Source organism: Salvelinus namaycush, chromosome 3 (genome assembly GCF_016432855.1).
Source record: "Salvelinus namaycush isolate Seneca chromosome 3, SaNama_1.0, whole genome shotgun sequence".
Lineage (NCBI taxonomy): Eukaryota > Metazoa > Chordata > Actinopteri > Salmoniformes > Salmonidae > Salvelinus > Salvelinus namaycush.
This window is the reverse complement of record NC_052309.1, coordinates 21,615,744-21,641,638: the sequence shown is the minus strand read 5'-3', so window position 1 is coordinate 21,641,638 and position 25,895 is coordinate 21,615,744. Positions and strand designations below refer to the sequence as shown.

Below are 25,895 nucleotides of genomic sequence, written 5' to 3'. Positions count from 1 at the left end.
CAGTGTCAGAGCTAGCGTTATAATAATTCCTGGTTGGTTGCGTTGAGTACTCTGCTTTTTAAGGGGTCCTGGCCCTGCTGGAGCAGTCTTCAAAAGCAGTGAACCACTGTACAGCAGATGGCTGCAAATGGCCAAAGCCTTTTTAAAGGCGGACAAAAGCAAAAGAATGGCACCGCCCACGCCATTAGAGAGCACTCTGTTGATGTCGAGACACAAGGATGAAAGCTGACAGTTGAATTTACACTGACACTCTTCAAATGTTGGCCCCTGACATTAAAAAGTCAGTACCCATGGGTTCACTGAAGGCTTTTAGTGGTCCAGGAAGAGGCTTTTTTTATGTATGTGTGGGTGTGTGTGGCTGTGTGCGTGCGAGCGTGTGCATGTCCAATCTGACCGAGGGATTATTTTTATATATAAAGGTTCAAAGAATTCAACAATACTAGTTATCATAGCCCTAATGTTAAGTGTCAGAGTTTCCCCTATATTAATTTAGCAGCGGCGGGCCATCGCTGCTAAATCTTTCCCACCACTCCCCCCCCCAATAATGTTGGTAAACTGTTTTCAGTGTCAACTTAAATGACTAAGATCAGGTATATAGAAAAGATAATGGAGCTATGTATTTATAAGATCATCTTTGAGAATTAAAAACCACCAAAATAAAAACTAGACATTCGGGGAGAATCTAAAATTCCCAAAATGTCATGGCATGGGTCCCCATTTTTTTTGGATTTTGTTATTTTTGAGTAAGTCAGCATAAGAATACAGAAAAAGCCATGGCAAATTTTGTAGAATTGCAGGAAATTAGCTTCAAAACCCAATTTGTTTTCTCAGCCTAATGGTAAAATGTGTAGAATTGCTGGGAATTGGCTTTTAAACAGTGCCATTGACCACGCACACCCCCCCCCCCCCACGCTAACTTTCCCACCGCTGCTGAAAGAAATCAGAGGGGAAAATAGTGTAAAAACACTGAGAAGCATTTTGTTCAACCTGCCAAGTGGGTATACATATGTATATGTTTCTCATGGTCTGAGAGTCCTTTAGGTGCCTTTTGGCAATTCCAAGCATGCTGTCATGTGCCATTTACTGAGAAGTGGCTTCTGTCTGTCCACTCTACCATAAAGGCCTGATGTGATGGAGTGCTGCAGAGATGCTTGTCCTTCTGGAAGGTTCTCCCATCTCCACAGAGGAACTCTGGAGCTCTGTCAGAGTTACCATCGGGTTTTTGGTCACCTCCCTGACCAAGGCCCTTCTCCCCCCAATTGCTCAGTTTGGCTGGGAAAATAGCTCTAGGAAGAGTCTTAGGCGTTCAAACTTCATCCATTTAAGAATGATGGAGTCCACCGTGTTCTTGGGGACATTCAATGCAGTAGACCTTTTTTGGTACCCTTCCCCAGATCTGTGCCTCGACACATTCTTGTCAGAGCTCTCGGGACATTTCCTTCGACCTCATGGCTTGGTTTTTGCTCTGATATGTGCATTTCCAAATCATGTCCGATCAATTGAATTTACCACAGGTGGACTTCAATCAAGTTTTATAAACCTCACAAGGATGATCAATGGAAACAGGATTCACCTGAGCTCAATTTCAAGTCTCAGAGCAAAGGGTCTGAATACTGTTATTGTTATTTATTTTTAATACATTTGCAATCTTTCTAAAAACCTATTTGTCATTATGCGGTATTGTGTGTAGATTGAGGATGAGGAAAATGTATTTAATCAGTTTTAGAATAAGGCTGTATACTTTCCGAATACACGGTATATTCTTTAATTTACAAAGAGCCATTTCAAGAGAGAAACGGTTTAGAGTTCTGTTATACCAAAAAGCTAAATTGTGGCTGGCATTCTAGTGATAATTGCTGAAGTGGCCTGTGTAGAGTGCAGGCTTCCTGAATGCTCCAGTGCTCTCTGAGCTCTTTCTCTGATACTAGACATAATGAGAGCCATGTCTAATGGCCTGTCTCTCTCTGCCGTCTGGACCTCACAAAACAAACTACTGCAATTGCTTTATGAAAAACGACTGTATTTTTCTGGTTGTTATTCAATAAAAGCCTTAATCTGAAAGCAGTGGACGTTTCTGAATACCAATACTGCATTCTAAATAGTAGGCATTTTGGGTATGCCAAAATCAAACATTTTATAGAATGTGAAATTTGAGCATGCTTTAAATGGCAGGATGTCATACTAATTTCGTATTTTCGTCTAGTAGAATTTGATGCAGGCTCTTGAGGAAGAGAAGCGTGTGTTTGACAACAGATGATAATTACATAAGGTGACGCGCTGTACCAAAATGAACAAATGGTTGGAATGAACTCCATTGCTCATTAGATGACGCATTCTCAGCCTAGTATGTTGATATTTGTTGCTTATTGCATAACTAAACAGTGTGTTCGAAATAGTATGTCGCATGATTAGTACACAGTATGTAGTTTTAGTAGTAGGCAAGATTTTGGCCAGTGTTTCACTGTTGTCAGTGAAATATTTTGGTGGTAAATATGATCAGTTGCTTAAATCACACCGTTTTTATTGTTTGTTGTGGAAATATAGCCCGGAGAGAGTTGAGAAAGGTGCTGTGCTATTACAGGTGAAAAGCCTTGTAACAAAAACATTTGCCAACATTGCCAAAGGCTTATAGAATGATTCCTACAAAGTAGAGGGTTATATTATGAGAGCTGGCTTCACCTCAGGCCTTGGAGTGTGAGTATGACTGAGCTGGCTGAGAGTCTTTGCTGAAGTGAGCCAGTATGAATCGGTTGAAAAGCAAGCTAAGGGCCCAGTAAGTCTTGTTTCTGTGTATTTTGGTGAGACTGGTGTTTCTACTGATATACAGTGCCTTCAGAAAGTATTCACACCCCTTGACTTTTGTCCCCTTGTTGTTACAGCCTAATGTCAAAGTGGAATTATGTTTTAAGAAATGCTGAAATGGCTTGAGTCAATAAGTATTCAACCCCTTTGTTATGGCAAGCCTAAATAAATTCAGGAGTAAAAATAGGATTTAAGTTGCATGGACTCACTCTGTGCATTAATAGTGTTTAACATGATTTTTGAATAATTACATAATATGCAAGGGCCCTCAGTCGAGCAGTGAATTTCAAACACAGATTCAATCACAAAGACCAGGGAGGTTTTCCAATGCCTCAAAGAAGGGCACCTATTGGTAGATGGATAAAAAAAAAAAAAAAAAAGCAGACAATGAATATACCTTTTGAGCATGGTAAAGTTATTAATTACACTTTGGATTGTGTATCAATACACCCAGTCACTACAAAGATACAAGTGTTCTTCCTAACTCAGTTGCTGGAGAGGAAGGAAACCACTCAGGGATTTCACCATGAGGCCAATGGTGACTTTAAAGTAGTAGTTACAGATTTTTATGGCTGTGATAGGAGAAAACTGAGGATGGATCAACAACATTGTAGTTACTCCACAATACTAATCTAAATGACAGAGTGAAAAGAAGGAAGCCTGTACAGAATACAAATGTTCTAAAACATACATCCTGTTTGCAATAAAGCACAAAAGTAAAACTGCAAAAAATGTGGCAAAGAAGGTACTTTATGTTCTGAATACAAAGCGTTATGTTTGGGGAAAATCCAACACATCACATCAGAGTACCCCTCTTCATATTTTCAAGCATGGTGGTGGCTGCATCATGTTATGGGTATGCTTGTCATCGGCAAGGACTAGAGTTTTTTGGGATTAAAAAATAAACGGAATAGAGCTAAGCACAGGCAAAGTCCGAGAGCAAAACCTGGTTCAGGCTGCTTTCCAACAGACAGAGACAAATTCACCTTTTAGCAGGACAATAACCTAAAATACAAGGCCAAATATACACTGGAGTTGCTTACCACAACGACATTGAATGTTCCTGAGTGGCCTAGTTACAGTTTTGACTTAAATCTTCTTGAAAGTCTATGGCAAGACATGAAAATGGTGGCTAGCAATGATCAACAACCAACTTGACAGACATTGAATAATTTTTTTAAAGAATAATGTGGAAATATTGCACAATCCATAGAGACTTACCCAGAAAGACTCACAGCTGTAATTGCTGCCAAAGGTGATTCTAACATGTATTGACTCAGGGGTGTGAATAACCTTCTTTTAGGAGAGAGAAAAAATCTCTCACTTTTTCATTATGGGGTATTGTGTATAGATAGATTTGTATAGATGGATTTGGTCTCCCGGGTGGCGCAGTGGTCTAGGGCACTGCATCGCAGTGCTAGCTGCGCCGCCAGAGTCTCTGGGTTCGCGCCCAGGCTGGGCTGGGTTCGCGCCCAGGCTCTGTCGCAGCCGGCCGCAACCGGGAGGTCCGTGGGGCGACGCACAATTGGCATAGCGTCGTCCGGGTTAGGGAGGGTTTGGCCGGTAGGGATATCCTTGTCTCAGTATGTAAAAATGTAATGAAATGTAAAAAAAAAAATGTAATAAAAATGTATGCACTCTACTGTAAGTCGCTCTGGATAAGAGCGTCTGCTAAATGACTAAAATGTAAATGTAACACAACAAAATGTGTAATAAGTCAAGGGTTATGGATACTTTCTGAAAGCACTGTACAACCATCCGAAGGACTGGGTAGAGGCATGTCTGACCAGTGTATGCATGTGTGTGTGCCAGGTGCGGACGCTGAGGACTGATGAGGCTCGGGGCCTGTTGTGGCTGATGGAAGAGGAGGCTCTGCAGCCTGGGGGTTCAGAGGATACTCTACTGGGACGCCTCTTCAGTTACTATGGCCCTGCTGAGGGAGAGAGCAAAGGTGAACACACACACAGTCAAATCTGTTACTCATCACTCAGGCACAGCTCAACAACAGTCACATCTGTTATCGCTCTCTCTCTCACTCACTCACGCACACACACACACGAGAAAGTTAGAGGCACAAAGATCATACCCCCAAGGGATGCTAACCTCCATTACCAATAACAGAGGAGGTTAGCATTTTTTGGGGGGGATGATATTAATCACTCATTATTAATGCTTCATTCATGATTACCATTAATCATGGTAGCATCCACCTGAATGTTGAAGTGTTCAGAAACATATTATATTATTTATTTATAATAAAGTGACTTCAAAATGACACTACATTGTTTACCATTCATTTCTATTGGCAACCACAACATAATCGGAAACGCAACCAAAACAAACTGCAAATGCATCTAACAAGTTTTTAGAGTCACAAGCCTGATGTAGTCATTGTGTGCTAGGAATATGGGACCAAAACTGAACTTTTGACTACTTCAATACTCATAAGTGCATTTGTCCAAATACTTATGACCTCTTCAAATGACTAGATCCATAAAGTGCTTTCATTTCGAAACGATAAAACGGATATGTATGAAAATACCCTCAAATAAAAGGTGACATTATATTATATACTGTCGCCTCATATGAAACATATTATCCAAAATACTAGAGTATAGAGAGAAATTAAGTTTTAGCTTCACTATATCAAAACAATGGAATTGCCATGGAAACACGTGGAGGAAAGGGCCATGGGGGAAAGATCCCGAGTCCTCATTGCCTATCAGCAAAATGATCCTACATTTAGACTATTGTTTATATGTGTATTTCACACTATGTTGAGGTAAAATACTGTTTTTAAAAAATTATATAAAAAATGAAGTGCTTTATAGGAAATATATTGTCTGGTGATATGATTGATTTATTTGTAGGTTTTTATCTTCATATACATTGGGGAAGTATTCAGACCTCTTGACTTTTTCCAAATGTTATGTTACAGCCTTATTCTAAAATTGATTAAATTGTTTTCCCCCCCTCATCAATCTAAACACAATACCCCATAATGACAAAGTAAAAACAGGTTTGGGTATGATGCTACAAGCTTGGCACACCTGTATTTGGGGAGTTTCTCCCATTCTTCTCTGCAGATCCTCTCAAGTTCTGTCAGGTTGGATGGGGAGTATCGTTGCACAGCTATTTTCAGGTCTCCAGAGACAATCAGGTTCAAGTCCGGGCTCTGGCTGGGCACTCAAGGACATTGAGACTTGTCCCGAAGCCACTCGTGCATTGTCTTGGCTGTGTGCTTAGGGTCGTTATCCTGTTGGAAGGTGAACCTTTGCCTCAGTCTGAGGTCCTGAGCGCTCTGGAGCAGGTTTTCATCAAGGATTTCTCTCTACTTTGCTCCGTTCATCTTTCCCTCGATACTGACTAGTCTCCCAGTCCCTGCCTCTAAAAAACATCCCAACAGCATGATGCTGCCACCACCATGCTTCACCGTAGGGATGGTGCCAGGTTTCCTCCAGACGTGACGCTTGGCATTCAGGCCAAAGAGTTCAATCTTGGTTTCATCAAACCAGAGAATCTTGTTTCTCATGGTCTGTGACTCCTTTAGGTGCTTTTTGGCAAATCCCAAGCGGGCTGTCGTGCATTTTACTGAGGAGTGGCTTCCATCTGGCCACTCTACTGTAAAGGCCTGATTTGGTGGAGTGCTGCAAAGATGGATATCCCATCTCTGCAGAGGCACACCTCCCTGACCAAAGCCCTTCTCCCCCGATTGCTCAGTTTGGCCGACAGCTCTAGTAAGATTCTTGGTGGTTCCAAACTTCTTCCATTTAAGAATGATGGAAGCCACTGTGTTGTTGGGGACCTTCAATGCTGCAGAAATGTTTTCATACCCTTCCCCAGATCTGTGCCTCGATACAATCCTGTCTCAGAGCTCTACGGACAATTCCTTCGACCTCATGACTTGCTTGCACTGTCAACTGTGGGACCTTATATAGACAGGTGTTGTCCTTTCCAAATCATGTTCAATCATATGAATTCACCACAGGTGGACTCCAATCAAGTTGTAGAAACATTACAAGGATGATCAATGGAATCAGGATGCACCTGAGCTCAATTTTGAGTCTCATAGCAAAGGTTCAGAATACTTGTAAATAAGGTTTGCCAACAAAAAACAGAAATACATTTCTAAAAACCAATTTTCACTTTGTCATTATGGAGTATTATTGAGGATAAAAAAAACATCTATTTTAGAATAAGGCTGTAATGTAGCAAAATGTGGGAAAAGTCAAGAGGTCTGAATACTTTCCAAATGCACTTTATGTTCATTGCCACACTATGCACACATAAACATCCATCTACGCATCCAAACATTCATTGAAATGCATAACTGTTATCAACGCCTTTTCCCCCTCTGCCTGTCAGGTCACACCTTGCTGCTGAAGAGTGGGAAGCTGCATCACTTTCTGTTGGGTCACAGTCATGGGACAGACTGGGTGGAGTATGACGCCCGTGGTTGGCTGAGCCATGCCAAACAGAACCCTGCCTCTAACAACGCAGGGAGTCTCCTGCAGGACTCCCACAAGTAAGACACACATAATGTTTTGGCTTGATTGGCAATGCTTGCAACAGACATGTCTGACCTGATCTGATTGTCTCTCTCCTTTCCAGGGAGAACATTAGTGGTCTGTTTATGAGCCGAGGAAGCGGGGCCACCACCCTGTCAGGCTCCATCGCGGGCCTGGAGGGTGTTTCCCAGCTGGCCTTGCGGCGCGCCACCAGCATGAGGAAGACTTTCACCACTGGAGTGGCGGCCGTCAAGAAGAAGTCCCTCTGCATCCAGATCAAACTACAAGTGGTGAGAGGCTGCAAGCTGTCTGCAGAGGGCAGGTCTGTTGGAGAGAAGGAAAGTGAGAGGGCTTTCCAAAAAGTCATATTTACACTTCTGTTCCTGTAACAGTCTGGGCATATCCAGCTAAGTTGTTGGGCCACAGGGCCTCTCATTTGAATCCAACACACGGGCTGATTCAGTAATAGGATTCATTTAATTAGCACTGCCTAATATATCCCCTACCCCGGGAAGAGGTGTCCGCATAGTGCTTGGGGGATCATCCATCTTCCTGTGTTTTTACCATATTATTACAGCTTGAAAGGGTAGGTGCTAGGAGCCGCCCTCGTGTAGGGCCTAGGCATTAGATTTCCTGCTCCTGAGAGTACTTTCCTTAACTATACCATTTATTAAAACCCAGGTGGATTATTAAGATTGCTTAATGTATGAAATTTGCTATTATATCCATTAGTGAGAGCCAGTGTATAGAGCCTTTGCTTATGATTTAAAGGTTTGGTCTCTGATTAGGCCGGCTACTCTCTCGATGCATGTTGAGGCCTTGCCCTCTCTCATTGCACTCACTGTTACTATTTCAGTCCCAGCTAACTCCCCTATCTCCTGTAGGACGCTCTGCTGGACACTGTGCGGAGGTCCAGGGTTCACTTTATCCACTGCCTGCTGCCCAATCCTGATGCCCTGCGGGCAGGCAGAGGGGAATTGGAGGCCCAGGGGGAGAGTGGAGACTCTGGCCTGATGCAGCTGGATGTGGCCCTGCTCCGGTCTCAGCTTCGCGGCTCCAAGCTGCTGGACGCTCTCAGAATCTACAGACAAGGTAAGAGGCTGTGGATATTAGACTAGGAAGGTCTGGAAGGGTCTCTCAAACCAAATGATCTTCACAAAGAGCAGTGTTTAAAATAAATATTAATGTACAACATTTTTTAGCTTCATAACCTTACCCCAATGTCCTTGTCTATACAGGATACCCTGATCACATGGTCTTCTCCGAATTCTGCCGCCGCTTCGATGTGCTGGCACCACACCTGACCAAGAAACTTGGCCGCAACTACATAGTGAAGGATGAGAAGAAGGTGAGTCTATTTTTCTGTGTGTGTGTTTGGAGTAAATAATATGATTCAGGCCAACAACGGAGGTCTGCATTGTTATATTAATGAGCTGTTATTATCTAGGCATAACTCACTTTAATAACTCTACCCACATGTATATATTACCTCGACTAACCGGTGCCCCCGCACATTGACTCTGTACCTTTACCCCCTGTATATAGCCTCGCTATTGTTATTTTACTCCTGCTCTTTAATTATTTGTTACTTTTATAATATTTTTAGGTCTTTTTCTAAAAACTGCACTGTTGGTTAAGGGCTTGTAAGTAAGCATTTCACTGTAAGGTCTATCCCTGTTGTGTTCGGTGCACGTGACAAGTAACATTTGATTTGAGCTGAATAGACCATCTCCTCCTTGGCTGTCAGTAGCCCACTGACAGAGGAATAAACCTCTATTAATCAGGGCCATTGTGATGACCTAATCAACTTATCCCCAGCTGCATCCCACTCCCTACCAAGTTGAATCAATGACGAGCAGAGACAGGAAGCAAATTGCACGAGTTTAGGGCTGAACAAAATACCCAAAACTTGGTATTGCACTTATCAACTTGGTGAAAGACATTTTCTACCCTGGAGGCTGTCTGGCGGGTGCTTTTGCCCTAATGATATGCTTATGAAGGGAGCTCCCCACTTTCTATTTTATTTCACCTTTATTTAACCAGGTAGGCCAGTTGAGAACAAGTTCTCATTTACAACTGCGACCTGGCCAAGATAAAGCAAAGCAGTGCAACAAAAACAACAACACAGAGTTACACATAAACAAACGTACAGTCAATAACACAATAGAAAAATCTATGTACAGTGTGTGCAAATGTAGAAGAGTAGGGAGGTAAGGCAATAAATAGAGGCGAAATAATTACAATTTAACATTAACACTGGAGTGATAGATGTGCAGATGATGATGTGCAAGTAGAGATACTGGCGTGCAAACGAGCAAGAGGATAAGTAACAATATGGGGATGAGGTACTTTGGGTGTACTATTTACAGATGTGCTGTGTACAGTGATTGGTAAGCTGCTCTGACAGCTGATGCTTAAAGAGAGCGGGAGATATAAGTCTCCAGCTTCAGTGATTTTTGCAATTCGTTCCAGTCATTGGCAACAGAGAACTGGAAGGAAAGGCGGGCAAAGGAAGTGTTGGCTTTGGGGATGACCAGTGAAATATACCTGCTGGAGCGTGTACTACGGGTAGGTGTTGCTATGGTGATCAGTGAGCTGAGATAAGGCGGGGCTTTACCTAGCAAAGACTTATAGATGACCTGGATCTAGTGGGTTTGGCGACAAATATGTGGTGAGGGCCAGCCAACAAGAGCATACAGGTCGCAGTGGTGGGTAGTATATGGGGCTTTGGTGACAAAACAGATGGCACTGTGATAGACTACATCCAGTTTGCTGAGTAGAGTGTTGGAAGCTATTTTGTCAATGACATCGCCGAAGTCAAGGATTGGTAGAATCGTCAGTTTTCCGAGGGTATGTTTGGCGGCATGAGTGAAGGAGGCTTTGTTGCGAAATAGGATGCTGATTCTAGATTTAATTTTGGATTGGAGATGCTTAATGTGAGTCTGTCTAACCAGATACCTAGTTATTTGTAGTTGTCCACATTATTCTAAGTCAGAACCGTCCAGAGTAGTGATGCTAGTCGGGCGGGAGGTTGCGGGCAGCAATTGGTCGAAGAGCATGCTCTTAGTTTTACTAGCATTTTAAAAGCAGTTGGAGGCCACGGAAGGAGTGTGGCATTGAAGCTCGTTTGGAGGTTAGTTAGCACAGTGTCCAAAGAAGGGCCAGATGTATACAGAATGGTGTCGTCTGCGTAGAGGTGGATCAGGGAATCACCAGCAGCAAGAGCGACATCATTGATATATACAGAGAAAAGAGTCGGCCCGAAAATTGAACACTGGCACCCCCATAGAGACTGCCAGAGGTCTGGACAACAGGCCCTCCGATTTGACACACTGAACTCTGTCGGAGAAGTAGTTGGTGAACCAGGCGAGGCAGTCATTTGAGAAGCCAAGGCTACGGAGTCTGCCGATAAGAATGATTGACAGTCGAAAGCCTTGGCCAGGTTGATGAAGACGGCTGCACAGTACTGTCTTTTATTGATGGCGGTTATGATATCGTTTCGGATCTTGTGCATGGTTGAGGTGCACCCATGAGCAGCTCGGAACCAGATAGCATAGTGGAGAAGGTACGGTGGGATTCGAAATGGTCGGTGATCTGTTTGTTAACTTGGCTTTTGAAGATTTTAGAAAGGCAGGGCAGGATGGATATAGGTCTGTAACACTTTGGGTCTAGAGTGTCTCCCCCTTTGAAGAGGGAGATGAATTCGACAGCTTTCCAATCTTTGGGGATCTCAGACGATACGAAAGAGGTTGGACATGCTAGTAATAGGGGTTTCAACAATTTCAGCTGATGAATTTAGAAAGAGAGGGTCCAGATTTTCTAGGCCAGCTGATTTGTAGGGATCCAGATTTTGCAGCTCTTTCAGAACATCAGCTGTCTGGATTTGGGTGAAGGAGAAGCAGGGGCAAGTTGCTGTAGGGGGTGCTGAGATGTTGGTAGGGGTAGCCAGGTGGAAAGCATGGCCAGCCATAGAAAAATGCTTATTGAAATTCTCAATTCTCGTGGGTTCATCGGTGGTGACAGTGTTTCCTAGTCTCAGTGCAGTGGGCAGCTGGGAGAAGGTGCTCTTTTTCTCCATGGACTTTACAGTGTCCCCAAACCTTTTGTAATTAGTGCTACAGGATGCACATTTCTGTTTGAAAAAGCTAGCCTTTGCTTTCCTAACTGACTGAGTATATTGGTTCCTGACTTCCCTGAAAAGTTGCTTATCGCGGGGGCTATTCGATGCTAATGCAGAACGCCACAGGATGTTTTTGTGCTGGTCAAGCGCAGTCAAGTCTGGAGTGAACCAAGGGCTATATCTGTTCTTCGTTCTCCATTTTTTGAATGGGGCATGCTTATTTAAGATGGTGAGGAAAGCACTTTTTTAAATAGCAACCAGGCATCCTCTACTGATGGGATGAGGTCAATATCCTTCCAGGATACCCGGGCCAGATCGATTAGAAAGGCCTGCCCGCTGAAGTGTTTTAGGGAGCGTTTGACAGTGATGAGGGGTGGTCGTTTGACCGCGGACCCATTACGCAAGCACGCAATGAGGCAATGGTCGCTGAGATCCTGGTTGAAGACAGCAGAGGTGTATTTAGAGGGCAAGTTGGTCAGGATGATATCTAAGATGGTGCCCATGGTTACGGATTTAGGGTTGTACCTGGTAGGTTCCTTGATCGTTTGGGTGAGATTGAGGGCATCTAGCTTAGATTGTAGGATGGCCGGGGTGTTAAGCATGTCCCAGTTTAGGTCACCTAACAATACGAACTCTGAAAATAGATGGGGAGTAATCAATTCACATATGGTGTCCAGGGCACAGCTGGGGGCTGAAAGGGGTCTATAACAAGCGGCAATTGTGAGAGACTTGTTTCTGGAAAGGTGGATCTTTAAAAGTAGAAGCTCGAATTGTTTGGGCACAGACCTGGATAGCCTGCATAGTTCTGTCATACTATCTCTGCAGTAGATTGCAACTTCGCACCCTTTGGCAGTTCTATCTTGTCGGAAAATGCTTTTGTTTATGTGAGATGTGACTGGCGAGAGGGTCTAATGGTTAAAGGTCCAATGTAGCTATTTTTTATCTCAATATCAAATCATTTCTGGATAACAATTAAAATGGTTAAACATTTACAAAAATGTCTTCTTAGCAAAGAGCAATTTCTCAAAGAATTTTGCTAGGACTGTCTGGGATTGGTCTGAGTGGAGAGGGGAAAACTAGCTGTTATTGGCAGAGAGGTTTGGAACCCTTTTTCTTATTGGTTTATTAACTAATTGGTGATGTCACCAGGCAGGCCAAAATTCCATCCTAGTAAAACAGGTTGAAATTTCAGGTGGTTTGTTCAAACAGCTCTTACACTAAAAGGGCTTTTTCATTTTCAGTATTATTACACTCATAGTGTGTAAATGTATATTAAACACAGGCACATCACTGTACTGGTCCATTGACTGTACTGGGCCTTTTTAAAGTGTTTCAGTGTTATCCAACCTGTGAAGGGAGAATTGCTAATGAGTGTTTTTCTCTGAGGATATCTATCAATGAGAGTCAATTGTGTATCGGCCCCCTGCAAGAGGAGCCCGGCTGAAGTGAAACGGTGGGGAATAAAACATATGGGAGAGCGTGAGCGAAGAAAAGCAGATTTCCCTTGCATCAGCTTCTCGGGGTTTCTGTGGAAATGGCATCAGACAAAAGACCCCCAGTGCTCTGGGCTGCAGCCCCTCTCACAGTGTAATCTAGAAGACTGCTATGGGGCCAAGACCACCACGGGTCCCGGAGGAATGAGCCTGGAGTAGGTGGATTCTGAAGGACGACCTGTCTGGTCAGTTTTCATTTGCTGCTCTCCCTGCACACCCTCTACTCTCTAGAGAGGAGAGGGTGGGGATTGGGGGAAGAGGTGTGAGGGGAGAATGTGAAAGGAATATAGTTCAGGAATCTGTCTGATAAGAGAAGTGGTTGTTGGGCTCCTCTGTGTTAGTCGTCAACTCCGCGGGACTGCTGTAGAGGGATAATCCGGGGGTAGAAGGGCAGCGACTGATCTGTGTGTGTTTCCAGGCTGTGGAGGAGCTGCTGGAGTCCCTGGACCTGGAGAAGAACAGCTATCACATGGGACTGAGCAGGGTGAGTACCACTACTACCACAGTAAAACCTCACACCTTGAATGAGTCACTTGTAAAACTACCTCTTCATATTATTATATTGTGTGCTAGGGGTTAAACTCAAACTGGTGTTGCATACAGTAGATTCCCTTAATTTGGAGCTATAGATTCCTCCTTCCAGGTGTTTCTCCTTGAGGAATGTGTTTGTCACTGGGTGAACTGTCTGGCAAGTGTTGGCTGCCCTGGAAGTCTCTTTACTGTGGAGGATGGATGTGAGAGCCATGCCTGCCTTCCAGCCTCACTGGGAGACGCACAATCATGTCTCCTTTGTATTCATTTCATTATGGAGTAGTTTCTGGCAGTTGATGGACTTGTTTAATCGCATCAGCTCGGAAGTGGCCCAAAGCCAACAAGAAAGTCAGGAGAAACAACAGTGGGAGAAACAATGGCTCCTATGCTCCCAGATGCTGGTAATTTTAATGGACCATATTACAACATTGGAGAGATGGTAATTATTTTGTAGACCGCTGCAGTTGCCTTCGGAGCCCAGATAAACTTCAAACCCCGGAGTAGATTAACACCAAGATGGTGCTTCACAAAGCATTCCAACGGCGTCCTAGCAACAGCAGTGGTCCCAGCAGAATGCCAAATAACAGCAGCACCAAATCTTCTCATGACACTGGCCCACGCAACTCTCACTGTGGTAAACACTGTCACAACAGGAAGTCACATGGCTAACGAGATGGAGTCATACTTGATGTATCCATTCTGATCATAATATAACCCAGACGGCGGTTACAGGCTGACACTTCATTCTTTACAGCACCCTCTGTGGAGAACGTTTCTAAGAGGGCAAAAGAGAAACATCAGTTTCATTTTAAAGACAATTTCATGACGTTGTACAGTATGTACCCCTCTTCTCTATATCGGGCTAGATACTATATCTAAAGCGGAAATTGATTGTTAAATATAGTTCCATGCCCACAGCTAAAAACAAATGTCCCCTAATTTTCATTTCCAAAATCTGGTCACCTTACTTAATAATTTTTTTGGGGTCAGTTCCAACTCCTGGTTCTTTCATGTATGCCAGGGAGGTTGGGTCATTAATACTGGAGCCTGGCTATGGAGGCCTTGGATAGAGACGCCACTCCCATCAATATCTATCCTTCGCCTGAAGGAGCTTAATGACTGCAACCAGCCTTCACACTGCTTCACACAGCACTGGCATGATTATGTCTTTCTGTGTGTGTGAATGACAGGAGCATGTGATGAACCTTTAAATCTGTTTCACCTCTGACCTAGCCAATAGGGACACAATGCTAACACTGTCGGAGATAACGACTTCATCATCCAATAGATTGCCTTCTCTCCTTTTCTTTAGACTACAAGGGATGGATTATCAGCTTTCCAGTTAGTCATCTATTTGTACAGTAGGTGCTAAAAAGGCAGATACTTTCTTGAGGTCAATTATGTGCCAAAATTGTTGATTGGAATCCGCTGCGAAATTGAACAAACATGACTGTATCCCTTCTGTTTGATGATTAACTAAAAAGTGTGTACTTTCGTCCCCAGTTGTTCTTCAGAGCGGGGACCTTGGCCAAACTGGAGGAGCAGAGGGATGAGCAGACCAGACGCAACATCACCCTATTCCAAGCAGCCTGCAGTGGATACATGGCCAGACAGGCCTTCAAGAAGAGGGAGGTAGGCATGACTACACCACGGCTTCACGGTCATCCAGTTAGCTGCTGCTTCTTGGAGTGTACCTGTCAGAGAAGAAAGTCAGGATTTAATGGTATAAACAGGGAAGGAGACAGAGATGTACTTTGTATGTCAAGGCTATGACTGTGACTGTCCAATATGATCAAAATCAATTTTATAGTTTGAAATCCAGGATTTATTTTCCATGATTTACATAAATAAATAATTTTGAGACAGAGAAAAAAAGTTTAATGTGATTGTGGTCTGTTGGGAGATATGGTTGCCTATTTTTGTTATATTTCACTTTGTCCTGCATTGTTGGTCGGAGCTAAAAAATTTCACTGTACCCTGTAATTAAATTTGCAACCCTGAACATGTGACTATTAAACTCTCTATCTAATATGGCTTTAAGCTTTCTGAGAAACGGACATACGCTGCAATATCTTCCGAAGTAGGTTTAGGGGAATTTGTTTATTGCTTTAGCCATTTTTGTTATCACTGCATCTATTTAAGAGTTGTGATAAATAAAAAGTCTACCACATAAGCAGTGTTTGAGTAATGGGAATGTGGTGGAAATAGGAACCCGGGAGAAACCCAATGCTTTTCTCTTATGAAGTTCAAAGGGCATCGTTCAGAGGCGGAGGCATACTGAGGGGGAGGAGCGATATTTATTCGGTTGGAAAGGGCAGGAAATCCGCTCTGCGGAACTGTGAAGGATAACTGTAGCATTACTAAATCCATTAAGACTGCTAGACTACTTTTTTTCTGAATGCCTTCTCTGTTTTCTCAATAGAAAGATAAGATTAAATAGATTTTTTCTTGTAAAATCTTTGTCTCTGAACTAAAGTTCAGGTTTTTGTGTGGTGAGATATAGTACTCAATTATGGATGATTTTCATCTGGTTAAGAGGGGTTGTTTCATTTCAGTGTATCAACAGTTATTTCTATTCCAGTGGACAAATGGAAGTCTAAAGAGTTATTTGTTTGAGTAATTCTTGGTTTAGTGGTTCATTGTTCACCAGGTTTGGGCTCAATGTGAATTGAAGGCTGTCAATTCAGGAAGTTAACTAAAATGACCACTCAATAATCAAAAATAAAAGGGCATTTATTGTCAATAACTTCTCAAACTGAAAAGTAGAAGCTATTTTTGTAAAAAGTTAACATTTTCAGAATTTTAAATTCAAATCACTTCCTGACTTGACTGCCTTCAATTCAAATTGAGCCAACCCTGCTGTTCACTGGAAATATCAGGTTTTTGACTCGATTTGAACGTTCTATTACTTTTTTTAGATAATGTCTGTTACATAATAAAGTCATAGATCTAGATAACCTTATTGTGTTATAGGTATTCATTGGAAACCTCTAGTCAGTGTGATAATGATGATAGACCAGGCCATGTACATTTCTCTGTCTGCCCTGAAAATCACCTGAATGGCAAATATATGCAGTAGGTAAAAAAGTAGTTATTCCAAATGCACCAGCCCTAGACCAGTGTAATTGGAGGAATGCGGTGAAGTGGTATATTACGGTGTCGAGTTCTCTCACCCCTCCCTCCCTTCTCCCTCCCTCTCCAGCAGGAAGATTAACTAAGTGTGTCTCTATCCAGAGGCCTGTCTTATAATAATGATTGTATAGTAAAACCCACTAGTGCTCTCACTCCGTCTTCCCCGTTCATGAAATTTAATTAGGCTTCCATGATTCCACTTTCACTGTATGATGTATCCGTTCTTAACATATGTGCCATGGTTAGATGAAATACACTGAGGATGTTAGGAATGTGTTCTATAGCAGCGGCAACGGAGATGAGCACAACTTCTTAGGTCACACACGTCTGAATCCATATGGTTGTAGTTCAAACAGAAATGTCAGGCTGGCAAATATACTTAGAAACATGGTGGTTGATGCCATAGAGTGTCCTGTAACTGTTGATAGATAATCATGGCTTTCAGAGCTTTTTGAAGTCGTCCCAGCGTGACTTCATTACAAATACAGTACATATCATCCGTTTGAGAAGCAACAATTTCTCTTTGAACGTGTATGCCTCTCTTTCTCCCCTCTCCTTCGTAGTGGAGGGGGCATATGGAAAACAGGATGTTTTCTTTTGAAACACACACAGCCCCGTGCTCCGCTGTGTGTTTTCTTTCCTGACGTATACCTTTGGGAGCCGGGGGGAATTGAACAGAGCAGCCGATGGGCTTCTTAATTAAGCTCTTGTTTTAAGTCCGGGAGCACGATGCTGAGTGGAAGCAGGTGGCGTGGGCTGGTGCTTCTCCTACACAGTCAAGTAGCGCTCAGTCTTCACACACACACACTCACGCACTGGCACACCCACACCTCGGGCAAGGAGAAACAACAAACCAAAGTTATTAACCTGCAAATAACATCTAGCCCTAGATTGTCTGAATCTTGGTCCAGGATTTCAAATCCTCTCTCCAGACTGACGTACAGGAGACAGACAGACCCTGTCAATATGAATAGCCTTTTGTTTATTCTTGTCTTGCAAGTGGCCTAATCTTCTGTTTGCCTTATTCATTATGGTCAAAACATCACAAATGAGTCCTGTTGAATGTGTCTGTCTCAGATTTGCTGAATGTAGCATTGTGTTTCGGCTTTCATGGTATGACAAATCCTAATTGGCCATAGAAAGCTGCCTTCGGTGGGGAATGCTGAGAATATTGTGTTTCTCTAATTGGGTTTTGCCATAATCTGCCACTACTAGAGATGCTCCCGGCACAAGCCAAATGGAAATTGTGTAAAGACTTGTTATCGGCTGCCAAGATGTATTGATTTAATTAATCAAAAGAGCTTCCAGCCTTGGGACATGCTCTGTTGTAGCAACCCTCCAAAGGAGGCTGACTGACGAGGCCTGGTTGGTTAGTCGATGCTGCAAAACAATATGAGATTCCATCAAATCTGTATGTATTAACATGGAGGCAAATAGGTCTAGGTTTTCTCAAGATCAGAAATGGCACATTATTCAGTATACAGTACCAGTCAAAAGTTTGGACACACCTACTCATTCCAGGGTTTTAATTTATTTTGACTATTTTCTACATTGTACAATAATAGTGAAGTCATCAAAACTATGAAATAACACATTTGGAGTAATGTAGTAACCAAAAAATTGTTAATCAAAACAAAATATATTTTCTTTGAGATTCTTCAAAGTAGCCACCCTTTGCCTTGATGACAGCTTTGCACACTCTTGGCATTCTCTCAACCAGCTTTGAGGTAGTCACCTGGAATGCATTTCAATTAACAGGTGTGCCTTGTTAATTTGTGGAATTTCTTTCCTTCTTAATGTGTTTGAGCCAATCAGTTGTGTTGTGAGAAGGTATGGGTGGTATACAGAAGATAGCCCTATTTGGTTAAAGACCAAGTCCATATTATTGCAAGAACAGCTCAAATGTGCAAAAAGAAACACTCCATAATTTATTTAAGACATAAAGGTCAGTCAATCCGGAAAATTTCAAGAACTTTGAAAGTGTCTTCATGTGCAGTCGCAAAAACCACCAAGCACTATGATGAAACTGTCTCTCATGAGGACCGCCACAGGAAAGGAAGACCCAGAGTTACCTGTGCTGCAGAGGATACGTTCATTAGAGTTAACAGCACCTCAGATTGCAGCCCAAATAAATGCTTCACAGAGTTCAAGTAACAGACACATCAACATCAACTGTTCAGAGGAGACTGCGTCAATTAGGCCTTCATGGTCGAATGCTGCAAAGGAGCCACTACTAAAGGACACCAATAAGAAGAAGAGACTTGCTTAGGCCAAGAAACACGAGCAATGGACATTAGACCGGTGGAAATCTGTTCTTTGGTCTGATGAGTCCAAATGAGAGATTTTTGGTTGCCACTGTGTCTTTGTGAGACGCAGAGCAGGTGAACGGATGATCTCCGCATGTGTGGTTCTCGCTTTCCTGGTGTTTTGCTGGTGACACTATCTGATTTGATTTAGAATTCAAGGCACACTTGAATTCAACATGGCTACCACAGCATTCTGCAGCGATACGCCATCCCATCTGGTTTGGGCTAGTGGGACTATCATTTGTTTTTCAACAGGACAATGACAAAACACACCTCCAGGCTGTGTAAGGTCTATTTGACCAAGAAGGAGAGTGATGGAGTGCTGCGGCAGATGAGCTGGCCTCCACCCAATTGAGATGGTTTGGGATGAGTTGGACTGCAAAGTGAAGGAAAAGCAGCCAACAAGTGCTCAGCATATGTGGGAACTCCAAGACTGTTGGAAAAGCATTCCTCATGAAGCTGGTTGAGAGAATGATAAGAGTGTCAAAGCTGTCATCAAGCCAAAGGGTGGCTACTTTGAAGAATCTCCTATGAAATATATTTGAGTTTAACACTTTCTTTTTGGGCTACTACATGATTCCATGTGTTATTTCATAGTTTTGATGTCTTCACTATTATTATACAATGTAGAAAATAGTACAAATAAAGAAAAACCCTTGAATGAGTAGGTGTGTCCAAACTTTTGACTGGTAAAAGTACATGTGGGGTTTAGCGAGAACTAGAGTAAATCACAGTAGAGTTTAGACTGATAATACTAATCTGATGAGATATTATTTCTCTATAGTTAGGACCAGAGATCCACTCAACAGACAACTATTTCTGTACTCTGTAGGCCTAGTAGAGATAGCTCTGCACTGCACTATGCTTCCACTCTCAGCCCATACAGTACAGTCCAGTACAGTCACACCCACTCTTTCTCTCTGTGTGCTGGGCAGATCCATGACCTGGCCATCCGCTGCATCCAGAAGAACATCAAGAAGAATAAAGGAGTGAAGGGCTGGCCCTGGTGGAAGCTGTTTACCACTGTACGGCCCCTCATTGAGGTGCAGCTCACAGAGGAACAGATCAGAGGAAAAGACGTGAGTATCCCTGTCTCTGTCTGTACTGGACATGTTAGACTGTTTAGCCACCCAACCTCACACCCACTGCAAATCTGCTTCTCATGACTAAAGTAAGGGTTTGCATGTTTGAAATGGGTGTTTGCTTACCCACAACCATGAGTCGACTCCGTATGTCAGCTGGGAGTGGTGAATATCTCCTTAGTGTTGCATAGGATTCCAACATGGCTACCTCAGCTGTTTCTACTGTTTCTTTCCCATTCTTATCATTTTCCTTTTACTGTATGTTCTCTTCCAGGAGGAGATCCAGCATCTGAAGGGAAAGCTGGAGAAGACGGAGAAAGAGAGAAACGAAGTGAGATTGAACAGTGATCAACTGGAGAGCAGGGTGAGTCTCCTGGGGCCTTTCTTCTATGCACTGCATTCTGGAAAAGAGTGTTTGCTGCAGAAGTGGTAGACAGTAGCTCAGTCATACTGCCTTTATTCACCAGAAGCTGTGTCAGGTTATTAGCTCAAACAGTCCACCGTTGTTCATTGTTTGACTCCGTCTGTGATAAAGAAAAGTAGTCTGAGGATATCACTCTCAGGCTTCATAGGAAGCCTTTTGATGGTGAGTTTGTCGAGTACTGCTGTGACTGAAGATAGGCCGGGCCATGGGGCATACACATTGACTGCTGTGTGTTCCTCCAGATCTCAGAGTTGTCAGCAGAGCTTGCAGACGAGAGGAACGCTGGAGAGTCGGCTTCTCAGCTGCTGGAGACCGAGACGTCTGAGAGACTGAAACTGGAGAAAGACATGAAGGACCTGCAGGTACAGACAGACACATGCACTCTCACTCTTGAGTAGCTGTACTTACACTACTGTTGACTAGTCCATTTTGGTTGTCAGTGAGTAATATGACATGTAAGATGGAGCATGGACATAATATTTCGTAGCGGGAATATTGAATATTCTGTCTACCTTAGGCTATGTTTGACTTAATGAAGAAGCAGATGGAGTGTATGGAGATGGAGGTGACGGAGGCTCGTCTCATCAGAACAGCAGAGCTCAATGAGGACGTGGGCGATGATGACGATTCAGGTGAGTTCTGATGCCTATAGACTACCCACACAAAACCCACTGTATGCATGGCAAATATTCGGTTGTAATTATGGTTGGGGAAAGGTAATGCATTTGACTACTTGTAAAAGAGGATACGTACTACATAGTAAAGGTTAGGTTGTAAATTGCATTATGATCATTGGTGTTTTTTCAGAGGCAAACAGACACAGTTTAGAAAGTGGCTCATGGTATTTACTAGTTCCAAGCTGGTAATATGAAGGGTTTTGTGTGACTCATCACTAGTACAATATCCGAGACTACATACAGTAGGATAATTGTGTCAAAAGTTGCATAATGACATGTTGTCCATGAATTGGCCCGTCTTCTATGGATTTACAAGTGTGGGATTAAAATGCCTTAGTCCTCTCTCTCTCTCGTTGCCTCTGATCTCCTTCTGCAGTTAGCGAGGCGTCATGCTGTGAGTGTATTGTCCTTGAGTCTCTCTGCCCCTAAATCAAGGCGCTCGAGTACCCAGCCCCCACATCCTCAAGAATAAAGCCAAAGTTTGAAGGTTTCAGATAAATGAGAAAATAATCTTGTGGATCAGCCGGTGGCTCCTGGAAGCTGTCATTATTCTTTAAATATGCAAATGTCTGTTACAGTGTTCCTGTGTGAAGGGGGATGGAGAGCCTCTCAAACATCTGATAAATTAACCTGGACTCTCTTCTAGTCTCCACTGCTCTAGTGTAGATAGGCTCTGACAGCCACTGCTGTGGGCCCAGGTAGAGCGCTATATGCCATATTAGGTTGTGCGTCTCCACTAAACCCTTACAGATTCTATAGTCTGTTTTAATGGTGTCCGGTCAGTTTTGAGATGTATCTACTGGTAGTTGTTGAACTTTGAATGTCATCTTACCTAGAGATGAGGGATATTCTTGTTCCCTTGAAGCTTTTTCCACTTGTATTGTCAAGTCATGATGAAAAGTTTGGTAGAAGAAAAGTTTGTCTGTCATTGGCAACATGTGTATGTGAGACACAGCAGCTCTTTCTATATCCTAATGATCCTCAGCTGCATTAAGCCTCGTTCAGTCAGCAAGTCCAGCATCAGAGGATCGGTCACTCCAAATGTCACATGGTCTGTCTCGGTCACTCCCTGACCCTATGTACTGTCACTGGTCTGTCCCACAGGGGGAGAGTGGCGTCTGAAGTACGAACGAGCCATCCGGGAGACTGAGTTCACCAAGAAGAGACTTCAGCAGGAGTTTGAAGACATGCTAGAGACTGAGCAGCAGAGTAAAAGACCTCTGGAGAGGAAGGTATGGCCTGGGTGTTACACTCATTCTGGCCTTATCATGTATTACTCTGGTGCACGTATTCACCGGAGTTATGTTCATATGCATCATAACATTCATATTTATTGTGTGTGTGTAGCTGACTGACCTGCAGGCGGACAGCGATGAAGTGCAGCGCTCTGTGCAGCAGCTGAAGAAGAAGTGTAGCAGACTGACGGCTGAGCTGCAGGACACCAAGCTGCACCTGGAGGGCCAGCAGAGCCGCAACCATGACCTGGAGAAGAAACAGAGGAAGTATGTACACGCACCCACACTAATACACAAGAGCAAAGCCGTCATTCAACAGCTCTGGTTTTAGAATAATGACTATAGAAATGTTTTTAGTGAAAAGTGAGGAACCTGCTCTTTTGTCTCCTGAAACGTCCTCACATACATTAGCTGATCTATTTAGGAGACTAATAAATCTTTTTTCATTTGAACAGAGAATAGAGACGGGCTGTAATCTGTGTAATTGCATTAGCTGAGAAAGTGAGTCAGACTTTTAGGACTTGAGAGGTTTGTGCTGTGGCAGAATGTGATCTCTCCCTTGAGGCTAATTGAAGATGCTCTGTGGGAGTAGTCATTTTCAGCTGTGCAAAGCCGAGGACCGCTTCTCTTAGAGAAGAAAAGAGCGAATTAAGGGACCTGACAGTTCAGAACACTTCACAATGCAGTTGAACACTCCTAAGTGTGGCTGCCCCAGACATTTGAATAGAACATTATGGTCATGATTAGAATGCTTTTGTAAATTAACAGCTAACTGTTAACATTTTAAAGCTGAGTGCTTATAATGAGTCTAGAATGGAGGCTGTACTGTTAGTAATAGTCCTCAGTGGGATGAGAGGAGGTGAAATGCTTCTTCTTATTGCAGTGAATTGAGTTCTAAATGATTTAACTCAACAAATGGGCCTGCTTAAATATTTTATCTTGGACTGAAAGTGTTGTTGCTTGCGTCATCAAATCTTCTACTTCATTCAGAGCGTCCAACAATCTATTGGATAAATGGTCTGTAATATTTATACTTTTTCTTTAAGACGAAACTCAGTGGAGAGGTCTGTATGAAGGCCTGTCAGTAGTGTAACGTGTGTGTTGCAGGTTTGACTTGGAGCAGAGCCAGGCCCAGGACGAAGTGCTGAGAGAGAGGACACAGAGAGAGAAGCTGGGACGGGAGAGAGACATGATGACAGGGGAGCTGTTCAGTCTGTGCCAGCAGCTGCAGGTACAGTACAACCTGGACACAGATGACAGATCATAATGTAATTGTTCCCCCTGGGGAGTCCATGTCCTCTGAATGTCTGGCCTAGTCCAAGAGTCCTCTGAGTGTCCATGTCTCTGTGCTGCCCCCTGCCTGCAGGACAAGGACATGGAGCTGTGTGCCATCCAGCTGAAGGTGGAGCATCTGGAGGCAGAGCTAAAGGACCTGTCATCCCAGGAGTCGAAGGATGAGGCGTCGCTGTCCAAGACCAAGAAGACGCTCCGCGACCTGGAAGCCAAGGTCAAAGACCAGGAGGAGGAGCTGGATGAGCAGGCCGGGACCATCCAGATGCTGGAGCAGGTGAAGGAGGTGAAGAGGGGAAGAATACAGAGCCCATATAGGAGTTGCCAGTCTAGAACTGTCTATTTGTGTGTGTGTCTTTCAGGCCAAGCTACGTCTGGAGATGGGGATGGTGAGTCTGCGGCAGACCCACTCTAAAGACATTGATGGCAAGGATGAGGAGGTGGAGGAGATCAGGCAGTCCTGCAGTAAGAAGGTAAGAGGGATGTACATATGACTGAGGTATTTTCCACATCAGGCCTATTTGTGATTTTATCACCTATGCATAAATTCACCACTTTTAGAGTAACAACATGCCAACCCATGTCACGTATACAGCAAACAGCTCTGACCGGCACTTCAACAAACACACACATTAAATGTGTAGGCAATCATGTGTCAAATTGCGCTACACTGAATTCAGTCATGGCATGACAACCAGATCTGGTAATGGCGGTCTACTTGACATGTTGTTTGGAACATTTTGACTACATATGTCTATAATGACACATTTGCAGGGAACTTCTTCTACACAGTCATTTCACATTGACAGTCCAACATATAGTGCCACATCAAATTAATTTATATAGCCCTTCTAACATCAGCTGATATCTCAAAGTGCTGTACAGAAACCCAGCCTAAAACCCCATACATGTAGTATGACATTGATCTGGCCCTCTGACTTTACACCTATGAGGACAACATGTGGTAGATGTTGGTGGGTGACACTGCAGTGATGGTCATCTGTCAGCCTGTCCCAATGACTGTGTAGTTCCTGTACTGAGTCTAGTGACCTTCCTCCTGTCTTATCTTGTCCATCTGTCCATCCTACAGCTGAAGCAGATGGAGGTACAGCTGGAGGAGGAGTATGATGACAAGCAGAAAGTCCTGCGTGAGAGGAGAGAGCTGGAGGCCAAGCTACTGTCTGCCAAGGACCAGGTACACCATCACACTGTCACTGACCACTGTGTGTGTGTGCGTCACACATGGGTTCAAATGTTGTCACATGGGATGGATATAATGTTTCCCCCATCGTTTCCTATGACCGAAAAGAGCTTCTGGACATCAGAACAGCAATCACTAACCTCGATTTTGTATGAAGAACTTTAGTTCAATGACTCGGCAGCGCTGGACATACTGCTCACTGGGACCAGGTCTTAATCACCGATACTCCGAAGATGGAAAATACGGTGATATAGAGGCTGACTTGGGGGCAACCTGACAAAACTACGGAGGCGAGTAAATAAATCGCCTCTGTTCTATTGGCGAATGTGAAATCACTGGAGAACAAACTGGAGAACAAAGAGACTATCCTATCAACGGTACCTGAAGAACTGTAATTGGGGAGAAAAGGGGGTAAAAAAAAATAAATAAAAAAAATATATATTAGAGATCGCGTACCAGCTGTTGTTAACAAAGAGACGCACACCCACCCCGAAGTTTACAAGACTCTGCTGTTCTGTCCTGCCGATGCATAGAAAAAACAGCTAGATTTGTATTAACCATGTCCTCGTTCAGCCACAACTCCGTGAAGCATAGGAACTAGTAATTACTATCTTGTCTCATCGCTACAACTCCCGTACGGGCTCGGGAGAGACGAAGGTCGAAAGCCATGCGTCCTCCGAAGCACAACCCAACCAAGCCGCACTGCTTCTTAACACAGCGCGCCTCCAACCCGGAAGCCAGCCGCACCAATGTGTCGGAGGAAACACTGTGCACCTGGCCCCCTTGGTTAGCGCACACTGCGCCCGGCCCGCCACAGGAGTCGCTGGAGCGCGATGAGACAAGGATATCCCTACCGGCCAAACCCTCCCTAACCCGGACGATGCTAGGCCAATTGTGCGTCGCCCCACGGACCTCCCGGTCGCGGCCGGCTGCGACAGAGCCTGGGCGCGAACAGCTAGCGCTGCGATGCAGTGCCCTAGACCACTGCGCCACCCGGGAGGCCCTCGATCTCTAATATTAAGGAAGTCTCCAGGTTCTGCTCGCCTGAGTTAGAATAACTCATGATAAGCTGTAGACCATACTATTTACCAAGA

General features: G+C 43.7%; 1 protein-coding gene across 1 annotated transcript in view; it reads left to right on the top strand.

The window, feature by feature from the left end:
- LOC120043605 (unconventional myosin-XVIIIa-like) overlaps positions 1-25,895 on the top strand; it is a 94,913-nt gene that overhangs the window by 45,024 nt on the left and 23,994 nt on the right. The window contains exons 14-30 of the mRNA XM_038988170.1: positions 4,615-4,753; positions 7,168-7,327; positions 7,414-7,600; positions 8,195-8,402; positions 8,549-8,658; positions 13,342-13,407; positions 14,958-15,086; positions 19,828-19,971; positions 20,249-20,338; positions 20,641-20,760; positions 20,916-21,030; positions 22,180-22,307; positions 22,423-22,577; positions 23,418-23,541; positions 23,677-23,877; positions 23,963-24,073; positions 24,691-24,795. Coding sequence (XP_038844098.1) covers positions 4,615-4,753; positions 7,168-7,327; positions 7,414-7,600; positions 8,195-8,402; positions 8,549-8,658; positions 13,342-13,407; positions 14,958-15,086; positions 19,828-19,971; positions 20,249-20,338; positions 20,641-20,760; positions 20,916-21,030; positions 22,180-22,307; positions 22,423-22,577; positions 23,418-23,541; positions 23,677-23,877; positions 23,963-24,073; positions 24,691-24,795 — 2,292 coding nt within the window. The remainder of the gene's footprint in view (positions 1-4,614; positions 4,754-7,167; positions 7,328-7,413; positions 7,601-8,194; positions 8,403-8,548; positions 8,659-13,341; positions 13,408-14,957; positions 15,087-19,827; positions 19,972-20,248; positions 20,339-20,640; positions 20,761-20,915; positions 21,031-22,179; positions 22,308-22,422; positions 22,578-23,417; positions 23,542-23,676; positions 23,878-23,962; positions 24,074-24,690; positions 24,796-25,895) is intronic.